Here is an 18,518-nt window from a genome sequence, read left to right as displayed (position 1 = left end):
ACCCAAGAGAAATGGCTTCAATCCGGCCTAGCCTTCCATAGCACAGACAGGAAGACTGAAGCCCCCAAAGGAGTTTCTATCACCAAGGATTCCAAGGGAGCTGAGCGGAGTCTGTTGGGGCAGGTGTCCAGCTGTTGGCCCTAATCTGGGAAGCAGCAGCGTGGAGCTTTGGCGATGTCGAGGTAGTAAAACCTAATGGTTAGAAGCTTGGAGTCTGGGGAATTCCCTGGCAGTCCAGTGGTTAAGACTTGGCGTTTTCACTACGGTGGCCCGGGTTCAATCCCTGGTCGGGGAACTGAGATCCTGCAAACCGCACAGTGCGGTCAAAAAAAAAGAAAAAGAAAAAGAAAAGAAAAAATAAATTAAAAAAAAAAAGAAGCTAGGAGTCTGGAGCCTGCCTGTTTTCACATCTTGTTGTCACCACCTTGCATGCTCTGTGCAAATGACTTTGCTCTCTGCCTCAGTGTGCCCATCTACAAAGTGGGGGTGGCAAAGTACTCATCCCAGTGGGATCATCACCACCATTACTTTCTTTTTTAAAAATATTTATTTATTTATTTGACTGCTCCAGGTCTTAGTTGCAGCAGGTATGTGGGATCTAGTTCCCTGACCAGGGATGGAACCCGGGCCCCCTGCATTGGGAGAGTGGAGTCTTAACCACTGGACCACCAGGGAGGTCCCCATCACCATTATTTTAAATTACTGTTCCAAAAAACAGTCCCCCTGACTCCCACTCCTAGGGGGGCAGGGAAGGGAGGCCCCCTCCCCACTCACCCCTGCCCTGCCTGGACAGTGCCAACCCCTCTGCTTATGCCCAGGGCAGCGGCTGGCCGCCACCACACCGGACAGGCTGTCCTGGTGCCACCAGGGAGCCGTCCAGCAGGTTTTTCCTCTCTGCCTGCTGTGGGGCACCCCACCGTGTCTTCCCCGCCTTGGCTGGGCCCGGCCCTCTCTAGGCTCCCGTGCTCCTCTCTGCCAGACGCAGCCAGCGGATGGCAGGCACTGCGTCGGGATGCCCAGCATCTTCGCCTACCAGAGCTCGGAGGTGGACTGGTGTGAGAGCAACTTCCAGCACTGGGAGCTGGTGGCCGAGTTCTACAACACGGTGAGGGCCGGGCGGGAGCCTCTGGTGGGACAGAGTCTCAGCAAACAGGGGTTCAAACCCCAGCTGCTCCACCTCCCCTCTGGGAAATCCTACCCGAGCAGCCGCCTCTCTCAGCCTCAGTTTGCTCATCTGTTAGGCAAGGCCTGCCTTCTGGCTTTCATTCATTAGACTGTCTTTATTAGGCGTGAGGCTCTGTGGTAGGTTTTGGAAATGCAGCCGTAACCTGGAAAAGAGCTGCCTCTGCCCTCCCAGAGCAGAGGATACAGGTGCGACTCCAGGTGTCCACAACCCAGGATGATGGTGCTGTAATGGGAGGCGCACAGGCAGCTTCTGGGAAGCCTAGAGGCAGCTCCTGAGCCATTGGTGGAGGGGTGGATCAGGGAGGGCTTCCTGGAGGAGATGGCTGTGTCTGCCTTGTTCTCAGCTGTATCCCCAGCCCAGGGTGACCAACTCATCCCAGTATGCTGGGACTGTCCTGGTTTTAGCACCATAAGTCCCGGGTCCCAGGAGACCCTGCAGTTCCAGGCAAAATAGGATGGCTGGTCATCCTTCACCCAGCCCCTGCTGTCAGGACCACACTGGAAGGGCTCAAAACTCTTGGATGCCTCAACGGCAATGGCATTTAACCGAAGCTTGAAAGATGCAAGCGACCAGAGACACGTACAGTTATCCTGTGCGGGGTGCTGGGGACACCGTGGTGAATAAGGCAGTGGGCTTGCCTTCCTGGAGCTCCCAGATTGGTAGATAATGAGACAATGCCCTTTGCTCTGTGCCCTGCACATAGTACGTGCTCAATAAATGGTGAACATGAATTCACGCAAATAATGGCCTTTACCGAGCACTTACTGCGTGCCAGGCATTGCCCAAAACATTTTGCCTGAAAAAACCTCATTTAATCTTCACCATGACATTGGGAATTAGGCAGCATGTATAGTATATAGAGTTAGTTAATCCCATTTTCCAGATTAAGAAACAGGCATTCAGGGAGATTGAAGGATATGCCCAGGGTAACTGTGGTACTTAGAGGTGGGATTTGAACTTGGCATATCCGGAGAGGTGTTTTTTGCGGGGAGGGGAGCTCAGTGTCAGGTTGCTCTGACTCTGTTACCTTTGACCTCACCACTTCCCAGAGCTGGGAGGCAAGAGTTTGAGATTCAAGGGGTCCCTGAGGTCGCCTCAGCTTTTGCTTCTCCTGAGCCAGAGATACCGACCCTTTCTGGTCCTCGGTGGCCTTCCCTATAAAATGGGAGAGGGTTGAATGTGCTGGTGCCTGGAGGCTGAGAAGAGGGTGTGGGGTTCTGGACTCCTCCCCTCTGCGTTCCGTAGTCCAGAAAGTTCCCTGTCCAGCCCACCCCGCAGAAGGCACGGAGAGAGGGCTGGCTCAGATGCGGGCTGCTTCTGCATCCGTGCGCTCTCATGCAAAATTCCCCTCCGTGACATCCTCCTTCAACCTTTTTTTTTTTTTTTTTTTTTTTTTTTTCCTGCGCCTCAGGGATTGTGGGATCTTAGTTTCCCCACCAGGGATCGAACCCGGGCCCTGGCAGTGAAAGCGCCGAATCCTAACCACTGGACCACCAGGGAAGTCCCTTTTATTTCTTTACTTTATTTTATTTTTTTGCGGTATGCGGGCCTCTCACTGCTGTCGCCTCTCCCGTTGCGGAGCACAGGCTCAGCAGCCATGGCTCACGGGCCCAGCCGCTCCGCGGCATGTGGGATCTTCCCGGACCCGGGGCACGAACCCGTGTCCCCTGCATCGGCAGGCGGACTCTCAACCACTGCGCCACCAGGGAAGCCCGGGAAGTCCCTTTTAAAATTGGAAACATCATCCTTAGCACATGGACCACACAAAAGCTATAACATTTTCACTAATCTTTGTAGGGCTTGAATAGATGTCAAACTACTAGGCAGCTTTTAAATTTTTAGTTTTAATTTTTTAATTTTATTTTATTTATTTATTTTTGGCTGTATTGGGTCTTTGTTGCTGTGCGCGGGCTTTCTCTAGTTGTAGCAAGCGGGGACTCCTCTTCATTGCAGTGCTTGGGCTTCTCATTGTGGGGGCTTATCTTGTTGCAGAGCACGGGCTCTAGGCTCAGTACGGGCTCAGTAGTTGCGGTGCACGGGCTTAGTTGCTCCGCGGCATGTGGGATCTTCCCGGACCAGGGCTCAAACCCGTGTCCCCTGCATTGGCAGGCGGATTCTTAACCACTGCGCCACCAGGGAAGCTCTAGGCAGGCTTTTAAAAGCATGCTTTTGGTCTAGGTATGTCAATGAAAGACCACATATATAGCAGAAAAAAATTTTAAATCTGTTCACATGGATTTTGTCATGATCCACTTAGGAATCACAGCTCATAATTGGAAAAGAGTGTTCTCTGAAGAATCTTTTGCTTTCTCGTTGATCTACGTGCAAGGAGCTCTGAGCCTGGGGTTGGAGGAAGTAGAGCCCAGCCCAGCACACGGTCAGGGTACAGACGAAGGACGCACTGGAGGACTTGGCTTCTTAGAGGAGGGCACCTAGGCGTTGGCTTTTGAAGGATGAATAGGACCTCGCCAAGTAGGGCAGGAGTCTGGGAAAGAGAGCAGAAGAGAAGAAAAGGGTGTGCTAAGTCCTGGAAGTAAACCAGTTTGGGAAAGTATGTCTCTGTGGCTAAAATACGGGGAGAGATAAAGATGAAGTTTTCAATGCTGAGTTGGAGTGTTTGAAATTTATCCTGTATTCACTGACGGACTCATTCATTCAACAAAAGTGCTGTAAACCAACCTGTGCTGGGTGATGCTGGGGTCCCAGAGAGGCTCAGTGCCCCCGGGTTGTTGGGCTGGTGGTTCAGAATTAGAAATGGACACCCCCACAGTTAGCTCGTGGCAAAGGGAGAAAAACAGGGGGCAGATGTGGGATGGTGAGGAACCATGGGGTGGAGCGTGACGCCTCTGTTTGTTGAATGGGGAGGGAACCTTGATGCTTAAGGAATGAGTAAATGTTCTCTAAGGTATATGGGGCAAAGGAAACAGCATATGCAAAGGTCTTGAGGTGAGAGAAAAGAACTGTTAGCTTCAAGCCAACACCCAGGCTGCCTGCCTGAGGGGGAGGAAACGAAGGAGAGAAAAAGTGCTAATGAGGTTTCCAGGGGCTAAATCAGGAAAGCAGGGCAAAAGAGCGCGTGCTGCATCGTGAGGGCACGCGGGAGCCATGGCTGACTTCGGAGCATGGGGGAGTTGATGATCTGGGGGCAGCTGGAACACCTGGCTGCGTGTCACAGTCTAACCGAGAGCCAGGAAGGGCGATCCAACAGGAACAGAGGTCGGGGGTGTGGGAGGGGCTGGGGCAGGTGAGGCAGGGGGAGAAGTCAAGGTGTGGGCCGCTCTAGTTGGCACCTGTTTGCTTTGGCCTGGTGGCCTCCAGGTGTGGCCTCCTTCTGGGCTGCTGACAACTTAGGAGAGTTTCAAGTGGTGTGGGGAGATGTTTCAAGGCCCCCCCGCCCCAGGCTCCCAGAGGCAGCTGTGCTGCTGAAGTCCTTCCCTGGGATCCTGCCAAAGCTTCAGAAGCTCCGCATCTCATCCTCTCTAGAAAACTCCCTCTCAGATGCTCAGATTCAGAACAAAGGGATGGTATGCCTGGCGTGGGGAACTGCATAGGAAAGGCATAGGAGTGGGGATGAGTAGGGGGAGTCTGGGGGTGGGTGGGTATCAAAGAGACAGGGAGATGAGAGCGGGGAGGGTGTAGGCTGCAGTGCACACCTCCGACAGCATCCCCACCTTCTTTTCCGATAGCCTTGGCGCTGTTGGCCTCTGCAGTGTGCTGGTAACTCCAGTCTCTGTCTTCCCTGGATGCTGTGTGACCCAGGCGGGAGGCCCGCCCCTCTCTGAGCGCCTGGCTGTGACCAGCAGGTCCCATGAGCTCTAAACCACACCTGCCTCTTCTGCCTTTCTCCTCCTCAAAACTCACAGCAACTAATTACAGGGCACCTCTTGTATGCCAGGTCCCGCAGAACCGAGGAGGGCATGGTTCCTGCCCTCAGGGAGGAGAGATGCGATTAATTGAATAATTGCGCGCATTGAAACTGGTGACCATGTTCATGATACATCCCAGACCCAGACTCGATAGGTCCCTCTGGGCCTCTCTTCTCCTTCGGAAAAACAGGCATCGCTGATCTGCAACCTGATGGCCTCCCGGGGCTGACACAGGGGTCAGATTGAAATGACCCCTTTATTTCACTCTTCATTCATTGGGAATTGGTGCAGCCAGTCACTGTTTCAGCTCTGGGGACGCAGTGGTGATCAAAGCAGACAAAAATGCCTGCTCTCGTGGGGCTGGTGTCCTGGGGGATGGAGGAGACAGGCAATAAACAGGAGTCAAGAGTATAGGATGCCAGGGGGTGGTACACGCTAGGGAAGAAAAACTCATTCATTCATTCCTTTTTAAAAAAAAAATTAATTAACTTTTGGCTGCATTGGGTCTTCATTGCTGCGCTCAGGCTTTCTCTAGTTGTGGCGAGCGGGGGCTACTCTTCGTTGCAGTGCACGGGCTTCTCATTGCAGTGACTTCTCTTGTTGCGGAGCGCGGGCTCTAGGCGCGCGGGCTTCAGTAGTTGTGGCTTGCGTGCTCTAGAGCGCAGGCTCAGTAGTTGTGGCGCACGGGCTTAGCTGCTTTGCGACGTGTGGGATCTTCCCAGACTAGGGCTCGAACCCGTGTCCCCTGCATTGGCAGGCAGATTCTTAACCACTGCGCCACCAGGGAAGTCCCCATTCATTCCTTTTATTCAGCAAATATTTACTGAGTACCTATGCAAAAAGGGGATTTCTGTGAGGTGCTAGTAATTTTTGACTCATAGGACCATGGAGAGGATGATACAGCTACTGGACATCCCTAATGTCCATCAGTGGATGAATGGATAAACACAGTGTGCTCCATCCACACAATGGAATGTGATTCAGCCCTAAAAAGGAGTCAAGCACTGACACATGCTACAACATGGATGAACTTTGAAAACATGAATCTCAGTGAGAGAAACCAGACCCGAAAGACCACACAGTATGCCATTCTGTTGATACGAAACATCCAGAACAGGCAAATCCACAGAGACCGAGAGTGGATTCATGGTTTCCAAGGGCTGGGGGAAGGGAAGGGAGAGTGATTGCTAATGGGTACAGGGTTTCCTTTTGGGGTGATGAAAATGTTCTGGAATTAGCAATGATGGTTGCATACGGGGGTCCTCGGCCGTGTTTCTTGATTTGACTGAGTCAACATATTTTTCTTGAGTGCATGCCAGCCTACTGGGTGCCCAGCATGATAGACTTTGGGGACACAGCCGGGGAAAAAACAGGTGTTTCCTGTCTTCTTGGAAGTCACAGTCCGGTGGGGAGGGCAGAGATGATAAAGCAGTAAGCAGTGAAAAAGACTGAGGTGAGGCGTCTACTCAGGTCAATCCCCTTCCTTCCTTCCTTCCTTCCTTCCTTCCTTCCTTCCTTCCTTCCTTCCTTCCTTCCTCCTTCTCCCCACCTTCCCTCCATCTCTCCCCCTTTTCCTCCTTCCGGTCCTAAGGATCCAGCCACATCCACTTACCAGACGTCCTGCTGGGTACGGGTGATCAAAACATCAAAGCATTCTAGAATAATAGTCACCCCATGGTACACAGCACATGCATCAGACACATATGTGCATTATTGACACGTATTCTTTGCATGCATTATTCGCTACAAAAATTCACTGAGCACCTACTGTGTGCCAGGCACTGTCCTAGACACCTGGGGTTTGTAGCAGTGAACAAAACTGCCGACCCCCCTGGTCCCGTGGCACTCAGTTCTCGAATCCTCACCGTGGCGCTCGGAGATAGGGCCTCCGTTTTATAGAGGAGGAAACTGAAGCATAGAGCATCCCCCAAACTCTGACTGGATACACCGTAAAGGCAGTGACTTTGTTTTCAGGCACTGGTAAGGTCCTTGAGTACGTAGTAGGTACTGAAGGAATGATTGTTGAGCAAATGAATGAATGAATGAATGAATGAAAGTGAAGGCACCTGCTGGGACTGGGACCCAAGGAATCCAGCTCACCTGTGTCCAGAGCTCAGGACTGGCCACGATCTCGGGCGGGTACCTTGCCTGCCTCTCTGAGTCTGGGTAGGGCCGGTGGTTGGGAAACGCGGGGGCCCAGCCCCGGAGGGCAGAGAGGGAGACGCTGGCGTCAGGGTGGTCTCTGATTCTATCACAAACCGCGGCGGCATTCGGAGCCCATTAGTTATAGGCGTTGCCCGTTGCTCTGTCCTCATTCTGCACACTCAGGGACGTTATTGAGAACACCCGTCTTCATCCTGCAGGCCACTTAGCATGGAGCATTGATACCAACCACAAGCCTGTTATTATTATCTCCTTGAACAGTAACAAGAGCAGCAGCAGCCTTTGCTATTTCTTGAGCCCAAACCATGTCCCTGGCGAAGTAGCTTTTCAATGCCTGGCCTCATGCATCCCCCTCCCCGCAACAACCTTCATGGTAGCATTGATGATCCTCTCCTACTTCACTGGTGCAGGAAAGGGGGACCCACAGACACCAGATCACACAGCCAGGAAGCAGGGGAGCCCCCTCTTCATCTTCACCACCCAATCTTTCAAAGCAGGGGGTCAAAGCAAACTTCGGAGTCCCCCAGAGCTGTGCAACCTCAGAGAAATCACTCCACCTCTCTGAGACTCAAGCTCCCCATTGCCAAACAAGAACTAGAAAGTTGGACCTTGAGGGGGTGTGCTAGGATTAAGAACAATCCGTAAGATCAGGCTGTCAATAGATTGGAAAGTGACAGTTGTAGCACCTTCTATTCAGAAGTTTCTAGATGCAAGACCCTCTGCCAAGTGTTTTCATGTGTGTGACAGGTGATCCACCTGAATTATTTTGAGATCCAGCCAACAGGATTTATTGAGCACCTACTATATTCTGGTTCCTGAGGTTATAATGGGGAAGGGGGAAGCCACAGTCCCCATTCTCAAAGCCAGGTTTAGCGGGAGAGCCAGATGGTTCCAGCCAGACAAGTGTCAGGAAAGTGGGATGGCACAGGGCCACAAAGGAAGGCCACCTGACCCTGCCTTGGGGGATTAGGAAGGCTTTAGGGAGAAAGTGATGCCCAGGTTAAAGGCGGAGTAATTGGCCTGGCGAAGAGGGGTAAGGGGGAATGAGAGTGTTCCAGGTAGTGGGAACAGTATGTGTGAACTCCTGGAGGTTAAAGTATGGCTCATTCAGAACTAAGTTATTCCTTCCACCCAGATTATAAAGTTGAAGGTGGAGAAAGGTGAGTTATGGAGGGAGTTTATAAGCCAAGCTTAAGAATCTGGATTTTATAGATGAGAGTCACGGACGTGTTTTAAGTGGAGGCTTAACAGTTTGGGAGGCTGGATGGCTCAGCATCTTCAGGGCATGCCTGATTTGCCCAAGGGCTGCCGTTTGGTTGAAGACAGAGGGAACATCAGATTTGTTTGGGGTTTTGCCCATTCAGTATCCATGGCCCCATTTTCCCTTCATCAACCACCTGGTTATGGCCTCGGTGGGATGGTCAATCAAGGTGGTCCCCCTCCTCTGGCCAAGGATGGGATGTGGCCCAGGCTACACTCTCCAGAATTTGAAGCTTGGGCTTGGACAGAAGGACTGGACACAGTTGTTTTCATTCATACCCCAAATTGCCCCCTGAAGAGATTGTCCATTAGAGGGTCAAAGCTGTTCCGGTTTCTGGTTTTCCTTGTCCTCTGCAATTCCTTTGATTAATGAGCTCCCTATAATAAATGAATGAATGAATGAATGAACGAACGAATGAATGAATGATTTGGTTAATTAAATAAGTAAACACACACACACACACACACACACACACACACACACATTTATATTTATAGTGTAAGTTCACCAGAATCATTTTCTGTTGCTTGCTACCAAAGAACCCTAGCTAATATTACCAGTGCTGATGGGTTTGTTGGATTCAGGCAATAGAATGGTAGCTTAAGCAAAAACTAAAACAAAGAAACAAACCAAAGGGGGGCGGAGGGGGAGAAAGAAGGCATTGGAAAGATTGTGGGATACCTTAGAAAATGGAAAGATGAGTTGTTTTGGGAAGGCTGCGACCCAGGGTAGGTGTGCAGGATTCAGAAGAAGGGCAAACACTACCCTCGAGTATTTGCTTTTTTTCCCTCACCCTTGTCTTCTCGTGGGTGGCAAGATGGTTGCCATATTTTAAACATCATGACAATATCCCAGGGCCTCTTTAGACAGTTGCCAACGGTGCAACACAATTATGGTGACTCCCAGGCTTTGTGTCTGCTCCAAGTTTCAAATTCCCCAAAGAAAAGTCTGATATCCTGCTTTGGGATAGGTGTCTATTCCGGTGGGGTAGGGTCTCGTGATACAGACAGGGCAGGTCGGGGGTGTTCTGTGTTCTGGGGTAGCCACTGTGAACTGGGTGATCCTCCTGGAGATGTGTTTGACTCTGTCCATTGACAAACACCAGAGAACTTGGCATGGAAAACAAGGACATAGGTGGGACCATGGGCTGGGGAACCAGTTTGCCAAGGCTGGGTTCTCAAACTATGACCTTTGAGCTGGTTCTCCCATTGCCCCAGGAGAGCTGTGGACTTTCCTGGAATCAGGAGGCCTCCTGTCTTGGGAACCTGTACAGGTGCCCAGGACCTAGGCTAGTAGATGCTGACATTGTATCAGGTGAATGATTTTCCCCACACCCACCACTGTGCCCTGTATTTTTGAGTCAGCATCGTTAATACTGGGGTTCTAAAAAATAACAGAGCATCCTAGTTAAGAGGGTGCTGTTTCTTCACTTTCTAAGATGGAATGCAGACAATTTAGGAGACCTTTACAAGGGGAAGATTTTTTGGGGGAGGGAAGGGTGTCATTGAGTGAGCAAGCTGGTTGACCTCAAATTGGCAGGTGGATTGAGGCCATGAGAACACCTGTTTCTGAGCCCATGTGAGATACTCACTGTGACCCCAACATACCTGGGGGAGACTTTGAGGGGCATCGAAGTCCTGCATCAGCAGTTGGGGACTTTGAGCCGTTGAAATTCTGGTGCAAATGTTCTTGTGACCTTAATTGTATTTATGAGTCCAGTGAGGTTTGGGGACCTTTGGGTCAACAGCATGAAAAGGCAGGTGGTGTTATGCATATGTCAGAAATGCAGAGATGGCAGGTTAAGGGATTGAAGTTACCTTCTCAAGGCTCCACAGTTAATGAGCAAGGGAACATGTATCCAATCCCACACCACTTGGATCCCAAAGGTCGTTCATTGGAATGCTTTGGTTTCAAATAAAACACCCAACTAAAACAGCTTAAATAGAAAGGACAGTATCTTTTTTTTTTTTTTAATGGAAGTTGGGGGTAGATGGTTCCAGAATAGATTAACTCAGAGCCCAACATCATCAGGCTACTTGGTTCTTCCCATCTTTCTTCTCTGCTATCCCTGGAGAAGTGGTCCTCAAAATATTGTCCAAGAGCCACCCTGCTTGGTGTCCTTGAGACCCTTTCAGGGTTTCCTCAAGGTCAAAATTATTTTCATAATAATATTAAGGTATTATTTGCCTTTTCCCACTCTGATTCTCTCACGAGGGTACAATGGAACCTTCCAGAGGCTGCATGACGTGTGATGACATCATCTATCTGATGGCCACACGAATGTGGGCTTGTGTAGTCACGTGTCTTGAAAGTTTTGGGGTTTTAATTTCTAATAAGGTAAATCTTGATAGATGTAACTCACACAGGCAAAAGCTCTTCAGGGTCCTCAGTAATATTTCAGAATATAAGAAGTCCTTGAAACCAAAATGTTTGAGACCACTGTCCTCAAGTATTTGTTTTTCCTGTCAACCTTGTTTCCTCATGGTTGCAAAATGGCTGCCACAGCTGAAACATCAGAACAATCTCCAAAGGCCTGTTCACTCAGTCTGATTTCAGTAAAGAGAACTTTCCCAGAAGCCCCTCATCAGATCTTCCACCATGTTTCATTCCTTAACCAATCCTTAGCAATAGGGATGATCTATGCCCTGGGGCTAAATCCTGCCTCCCTAAAAGCCATGCCTTCCTGATACCTGAACAAAATTCTGGTTTATTGAACAAGGAAGAAAGGGAGTATCTATAAGTTAAGACATAAGTCCAGCTGCTGTAGCAGAGACCCAAAATAATAATGGTTTAATGAAGATAGAAATTTGTTTCTCTCTTACATAACATCCAATCATAAGCTCCCCAGGGCTGGTGTGAGAGCTTTGGGGTACCAGAGATCCAGGCTCCTTCTATATGGTTGTTTTCCCATCTCTAGGCCATTGCTGTCATCTGTGTGGCTCAAGAAGCTATCCCACCACATCTGCATCCCAGTAGAAAGGGATTAAGGGGAAGGCACACCCCTTCCCTTTAGGAAGACAACCTAGAAGCTGTACTTATGTCTTGTGCCCATGTCTTACTGGCCAGAACTCAGTCACACGGCTGTGTGGAGCTGCAAGGGAATCTGGGAAGTGTAGTCTTTAGCTTGGTGGCCTTGTTATGTAGAAGAAGGAGAGAATCAGATTAGCTCGTGCCCATTGTTATTCCCCTTTGCCTCCCAAGAAGGAAAGGTCTTCCTAATACTGAACCAAATCAGTCTGGTTAAGGAGGAAGAAGGGAGGATGGTTGTTGAGCGCTCAATTCCCGCTGTCTGCCATAACTACCATATTCTTAGCGGTCATTGTGAGTTATCTGAATCATGTGTTATTATCAAACATCGATTGAGGTCTGTGAAGCAGTTTCCGCCTCTGTGATAAACAGCACTCTGATTCTTGTCTCAAGAAACTCACGTGGGATCTCGCTTCAAATCCTGGATTCTCCAGTTACTGGCTGGGTGACCTGGGCTGGACCATTTGACCACTCTGACAATCAGTATCTTCTTCTGTGGCGTGGTGATACACGACCTAACTGGCAGGGTTGTTTTGAGGATGAGAACAGATTCTGGGAATAATAAACCTTGCCTGGGCCCCAGAACATTGCGAATGTCTAATTATAAGGACGCAAATCACTAATCCACAGACAACATAGCTGTGCAATCATGGGGTTCTGGACAAGGCATAGCTGTGCGGTACCAGCTGGCCTCCATGCACCTTTCTCCTCTCCTACCCCAGCCCACAGTAATATTTCCTCTTTGTCTCAGCTAGCTAATGTTGCATAACAAATCACCCTAAAGTTTAGTGGCTTGAAACAATGACCACTTATTTATTTATTTATTTTTGCTCATGAATCAGTAATCTGGATAGGGTTTGGCAGGGACAGCTCATCTATGTTCCACGTGGCAACTGTTGGTGTGACTTGAAGGGGGGAAGGGGACTGGAATCAGGTTCATTCACTTCTGTGTGTGGTAGCTGGACTGGGAAGAGTCAAACTTCTGGGGACTGGAATAGCTGGGGCTCCTCCAGCATCTCTCTCGATCCCTCTGTGGTCTCTCCACATGGTCTCTCCAGCATGGCAGCTTTAAGGGTACCCCGTCTTCTTGCATGGTGGCTAGAGCTCCAATGTCTCGTGCTCTGAGATAGCGACTATCAGGTGGAAGCCACTGTACTTTTTTTGACGCAACCTCAGAGGTCATGCCCCACCACTTCTGCTTCCTGCTGTTTTTAGAAGCGAGTCACTAGGGTATTGCATTGTCTTTCCTTGTCTACAAGGCCAAGGCCAACTCATGACCACCAAGTTTGCATTTCAGTCCACAAGAGGTAGAGTGCAAGCCTTAAGCTGCTTCTTAAGGACTGACCTGGAAGCAATAGGTTCATTTACATTCCTATCCCATTGACTAGACCAGGTCCCAAGGCCACAGAGAGCTGCAAGGAAGGCTGGGATATGTAGTCTTTCGCTGAGCAGTTGGACGCCCAGCTCAAACTTGGGGAACACTATTGCCAAGAGGAAAATGTGGAAAGTTAGTAGATAGACTTTGCCACAGGCATTGAATGAATGAATGAACCCATAGAATAATGGATGGAGTTATGGATCTACTGATGACTGGTTGGCTGTTAAGTTCAGCTGAAAGATGGATAGACCCTGGGTTGATCAACTGCCTGAAAGGTGATAGGGGACCGACTGGGTAATGACTAAGGGCAGCCCCCCTCCTCGTCCTCTGTCTGACAACCCCCTCCCCGTATTTCCCCCTTCCTTCTCCAGTTCAGCAATGTCACCTTCTTCATCTTTGGGCCTCTCATGATGTTTCTGATGCACCCATATGTCCAGAAACGTTCCCGCTACATTTATGTCACCTTCATCCTCTTCACAGTCATAGGTAGGTGGGGGGGTGGGGTGGGACAATACGGTAGTGGGGGCGGGAAGGGAAAATTCCCTTGACCACCTGCCTTTGTCTTTCGCTCCAGGTCTGTTCTCTATGTACTTTCACATGACACTCAGCTTCCTGGGCCAGATGCTGGATGAGATCGCTATTCTGTGGCTGCTGGCCAGTGGCTACGGCATATGGATGCCCCGCTGCTACTTCCCTGCCTTCCTAGGGGAGAACAGGTGGGGCGAGGGCCGGTCCTCTGTCGATCTTGCTGGAGCCCACCTATCCTCTGGGTCCCCTGCCCAGGCCCTCTTGGGGTGTTTAGAATCCTTCCCCTCAACACCCCAGGACTTTTTTCCTGACCCTGCCTGATCTAACTGGACTTCCAGGGACCCCTCTTCTGAGTGCACTTGCGACCCCTGGAAGTCCTCCCCTTATCCTACTCTTTATTTGGAATTCTTCCTCTGATCCCACCTGGATAGCTGGGACCTTCTCCAGACCCTGTCTGAACCCACTGTGGGGTCCCAGAACCCCATGCCTAAGCTTACCTGGGGCCCACAGACCTCTTCCCTGAGCCTGTCATCTGGGTTCCCCGGAATCTTTCATTGGATCCTCCTGGGCCCCTTTTTTTGACCTCAAGACCCATCTGAATCTCTCTCCTGACCCTGTGTGACCCACTTGAGCCTTCCAGGACCCCTCTCCTAATAGCCACTGGGACCCCTGTAGTTCCTTCCTTAATCCCACCCGGCTCACCTGAATCCCTTGCCTGAACTCACCTGGGCTCTGGAACCCTCTTCTGACCTGACTAAGCCCCCTTGAGCTTCCCTGAGACCGCCTCGTCATCCTACCCATCCCCTACCCCGGGACCCCCTTTGGACCCTGCCTGTGCCCACCTGGGTTCCCTGGGAAATTTCATGTGATCCTCCTGGGACCCCTGAGACCTTTTACTGAGCCCACCTCGGAGTCTTAAGACCATTTTCTGAGCTTCCCTTTTCTCATCCATCTTTGCGACAAGAGCACCCTATTGCTCTGCCTAAACCCCACAGGAACACCCCCCAACCACCCCCGACGGCTGAGCCCTTCTCTCCCCAGGCCCCAGTACATCTGCCTGGTCATCACCGCCACCGTGGTCAGTACCTTCCTGTCCTTCCTGACGCCCATGATCAACGCGTACGCCCTCAACTGCATTGCCCTGCACATCGTCTACATCGTGGCCCAGGAATATAAAAAGTGGGTGGTGGCTGCAGGTGCCCGGGGAGGGGGCTCCCCTTTCCCTTCCAAGAACCACGCCCTCCACCCCCGCCAAAAAAACCCACAACACCTCACTGTGTTAAAGAGGTGATGTCCCTTCCCCAAGATCATTCACCAAATAGGGGCAGGACCGGGATTTGAACCTAAGGTTGTCTCTGACTGCAGAGTTTGTCCCTTTTATTCTGAAAACCCCCAAACACACATACAAGTGGAGAGCATTGTATCACAAATCTCCGTGTGCCCACTAACCAGCCCCAGCAAACATTAGCATTTTGCCGACCTGCGTTCTGTGTTCCCCCCAGATTTCGTATAATGTCAACCATTCATTGTTCAGGGTTTCACTCACCTGATAAAGAATTATTATCTTTAGCCCATACTAGGTCTTAGCAGGCTAGAGAGGGGACTCTCAAATGGGGCCATTTGAGGAGAGTTGAATAAAACGTTTCCTTACAAAGGAGAGGGCAGACTGTAGGAAAATCACTAGGGATCATTTAGAAGCTCTGTGTTAATAACGGCGGGATTCTATGATCATCGGGAGACCTGGGATGGGGAGTGATGGGAGGGAGTGATTGCAAGAATCTGGAAGGAGAGAGCTAGCAGAGGGGGGTCTCCTTGGCAAGAGCTGTGGCCTCCAGTTGTTGGTTGTAGCCAGCCCGAGCCAATCCCACAGGGAGGTTGTGTGGACCAAATCCAGGGGCTCCCTTGTCCTTGGGCTTCCAGTTGGGTTGCCCAATGGTTTCCAGTTGGGTTGGCCAATGGGGAGCCCCAGTAGGGAACCGAAGGGTGGATGGAGGATACTGTTGGAATATTTATTTCGAGGTCCACATAGCTTAGCTCCCCTGCCCCTGCTGCCCCCTGAGGCACAGGGCAGAGTGGAGAAAGGCAGGGAAGGATCTAGAGGGACGAATAGATCCTTCCTTAAAATAGCATCTAATACCCATTTTTCACTGAACTTTCCCCAGTTTCCCAAAGACATCTTCTTACACCTGGTCTTGTTTAAATCAGAAGGCAAACACAGTCTCTCAGACCTTCTTTATTCCATAGCACTCCCTCCCTCCCTCCCTCCCTCCCCCCCCACTTTCTTCACGCCTCTGATTTGATAACAGAAACTCGATCGATCGTTTGTCCTGTACAACATCCTGCATTATGGATTTGGCTGACTGATTGCTGTGGTTTCTTTCTTTCTTCCTTCCTTCCTTCCTTTCTTTTTCTTTCTTTCTTTTTCTTTCTTTCTTTTTCTTTCTTTCTTCCTTCTTTCTTTATTTTTGTATTTCCTGAAAATTAATAGATCTAGATTTACATTTAATTTTTTCATTTCATGTGTGGCACTGGGTGCTGCTTGTTCCAGCCAATGAAGACCCCATGATGAATGGTTGTCCCACATTTAGTGCCATTAAGATTGGTCAGTAGATTCGGATGTTGTCATCCAGACCCTTCATTGTAAAGTTTTCTACTGACCTTTCCCCTAATGATTCCAGCAGCTGTTTCATGCCGTCTCCATCCGTGATCTCATTAGAGGGTGCAAAAGGGTGATTTTCAGATTCTGTTATTCCTTCTGCATTGATTATCTGGAGTTCATCCATCCAGATAGAAGGACTTTTGCTCATCAACCTTGAAATACAGTTTGGACAGGAAAGACAGGATAGGGCACTGATTCTTTCCCTTTTAAAAATCAATTTCTAGAGCAATGAGTTGGTGCCTTAGCCATCTCTAGTAAGGACCAATGAAGTGGTTTTTTCTTTAAGTATTATTATGAACTCATGGGTGTTTATATCTCTGAAGTGTTTCAATCCATTGCAGTCACTATCCTATATTTTTAACTTTTTATTTTGAAATAATTACAGGCTCAGAGCAAGTTGCAAAAATAGTACAGAGTCCTGTGTACCCTTTACCCAGATCCCCCCCTGCTCCCCCAATGGCAGCATCGGATGTATCCACAGTCCAGCCTCAAAAAGGAGGAAATTGACAATGGGACAATACTGTTAACTAGATCACAGACTTTATTCAGAGTTCACTAATTTTAATGTTTTTTTTCTTTTTTCTTTTTTTTTTTGGCCACACTGCCCAGCATGCAGAATCTTAGTTCCCTGACCAGGGATCGAACCTGTGCCCCCTGAAGTGGAAGCGCAGAGCCCTAACCACTGCACCGCTGGGGAATTCCTTAGATTTCACCAATTCTTCTTCTTATTATTATTATTTTTGGCGTTCAAACTGTCCCATTTTAGGCTAGCGGGCAGGGCTTGTGCTTTTACCCATAAAGGAGTTACTGCCCCATTAATCCCTGATAAACTGTTTCCTAAGGGACAGTGGGTTAGCTCTGCTGTTTGGGAAACACAGATTCTAATCTTGAGTTGTCCTGAGACATGGCCTCAGAGAATACACCCTCCCACACACAGACATATATTCTCATAGCCACATAGACATAAATTCTCATGCACCGACCCACAGGGGCACACACACTTACACCCCAAGACACGAACACGGAAAGCCTTGTTGGTTACGGGTTCTGCATTCTGATAAACCTGAATCAGACCCCACTTACTAGCTGTGTAACCCTGGAGTGGGGCTGGGACATACTTAATCTCGCGTGCCTCAGTATTCTCATCTACAAAATGGGAATAATAGCATTGTTGTGAGGACCCGGCGTCTTGTAAGTGCTCAGCAAGTGTTAGCACAGATCTGGCCCTCTCCCCGCTTGCCCCCTTGATCCTTCCCTCCTCCCAGCCTCATCTCCTTGGATGGAGGAGTTTCCCATCGGCTCCTTTGGGCCCTGCTAGCTGAGTCAGGCTCTGATCTCCCTCCTTCCCTCCCTAGGACCAGTAATAAGGAGCTTCGGCATCTAATTGAGGTCACCATGGTTTTATGGGCTTTTGCGTTTACTAGCTGGATCAGTGACCGCTGGCTCTGCAGTTTCTGGCAGTGGATTAATTTCTCCTACCTGCACAGCATCTGGTAAGCATTTGCCCTGTGGTCTTGGGCCTTAGAAGCAGAAACTCTCAGATGCCAGAGCTTGGAGCAGGAGCCTGGGGGCAGGGTGGGGAGGCACAGATACTGGGATGTGTGTGTGTATGTATGTCTGTGTGTGTTGGGGGACGGTGTAGTCAGGAGATCAGGTCCAGGAGGTCCTTTGGGATGGTCAGGATCCATGAGAGGTAGGGAGAGGTGGGGATGGGGGCGTCAAGCTGGCTGCAGGGGCATCTTGTCCCGTCATCACCCTGTCACATAGGCATGTACTCATCAGCATCACCTTCCCCTATGGCATCGTCATCATGGCCATGGTGGATGCCACGTATGAGATGCCGGACAAAACTCTCAAAGTCTGCTACTGGCCTCGGGACACTTGGCCCATGGGGCTGCCCTACGTGGAGATCAGTGATGACAACAAGAGCTGCTGAGGTCCGCCAGCTTCTTGACCACCCAGCTACCTGCGTCCTGAGGACAGAAACCTGAATGGGGAGACTGAGAGACACTCGCAGTTCCACCCTCCAGCTCCATTTCCCCATCCTCCTGGCCCTCCGTGGCCCCATCCTGAGGCAGGGGATGGACTTCACAACCTCTCTGTGCTGTAGTCTGATGACCCTGGGCGGCTGCCTGGCAGAGCTCCCCTCCACAACCTGCCCCTGTTCTCTTTCACTTCCTCTTCCTGGTTCACTGTTGTCACGTGACCAGGCTGGATGACCTGGTGCTGTGATTCTGTGGCAGCCACTGGGAATGACCTCAGGCTGGGGCTTGGTCCCCGGGCACCTTATAAAGAGTGGCGGTCGCTATGAGACTCTTTGGACCTGTCTTTGGCTGTGCAATGTCACTGGTACTTGGGGGGCATCCCAGAGAAGGGACATGTTTTCCAGTCACCTCATTCTACACTCACACATGCGTGCAGAGACCTCACAGATACTCACACAGGCTCAC

At 50.2% G+C, this 18,518-nt stretch overlaps 1 protein-coding gene across 1 annotated transcript; it reads left to right on the top strand.

Moving 5' to 3' along the window:
- The first annotated feature begins 1,012 nt into the window (after positions 1-1,012).
- ACER1 (alkaline ceramidase 1) lies at positions 1,013-18,004 on the top strand. Its single transcript, XM_032629187.1, has 6 exons — positions 1,013-1,105; positions 13,253-13,367; positions 13,456-13,597; positions 14,451-14,588; positions 17,424-17,561; positions 17,836-18,004. Exons 1-6 carry the CDS (start codon positions 1,013-1,015, stop codon positions 18,002-18,004), a joined length of 795 nt encoding a protein of 264 aa, XP_032485078.1.
- Positions 18,005-18,518: the final 514 nt, after the last annotated feature.

Source organism: Phocoena sinus, chromosome 3 (assembly GCF_008692025.1).
Source record: "Phocoena sinus isolate mPhoSin1 chromosome 3, mPhoSin1.pri, whole genome shotgun sequence".
Classification (NCBI taxonomy): Eukaryota; Metazoa; Chordata; class Mammalia; order Artiodactyla; family Phocoenidae; genus Phocoena; species Phocoena sinus.
Note: the sequence above shows the minus strand (reverse complement) of the source record. Positions and strands in the feature narration are given on the sequence as shown.

What these genes read in the sequence shown, in the direction of transcription:
- ACER1 (XM_032629187.1), top strand. Translation starts at nt 1,013, where the DNA reads ATGCCCAGCATCTTCGCCTACCAGAGCTCGGAGGTGGACTGGTGTGAG. An exon ending in CATCCTCTTCACAGTCATAG is followed by an intron (nt 13,368 to 13,455) that starts GTAGGTGGGGGG and finishes CTTTCGCTCCAG; the next exon opens with GTCTGTTCTCTATGTACTTT. An exon ending in GCCTTCCTAGGGGAGAACAG is followed by an intron (nt 13,598 to 14,450) that starts GTGGGGCGAGGG and finishes TTCTCTCCCCAG; the next exon opens with GCCCCAGTACATCTGCCTGG.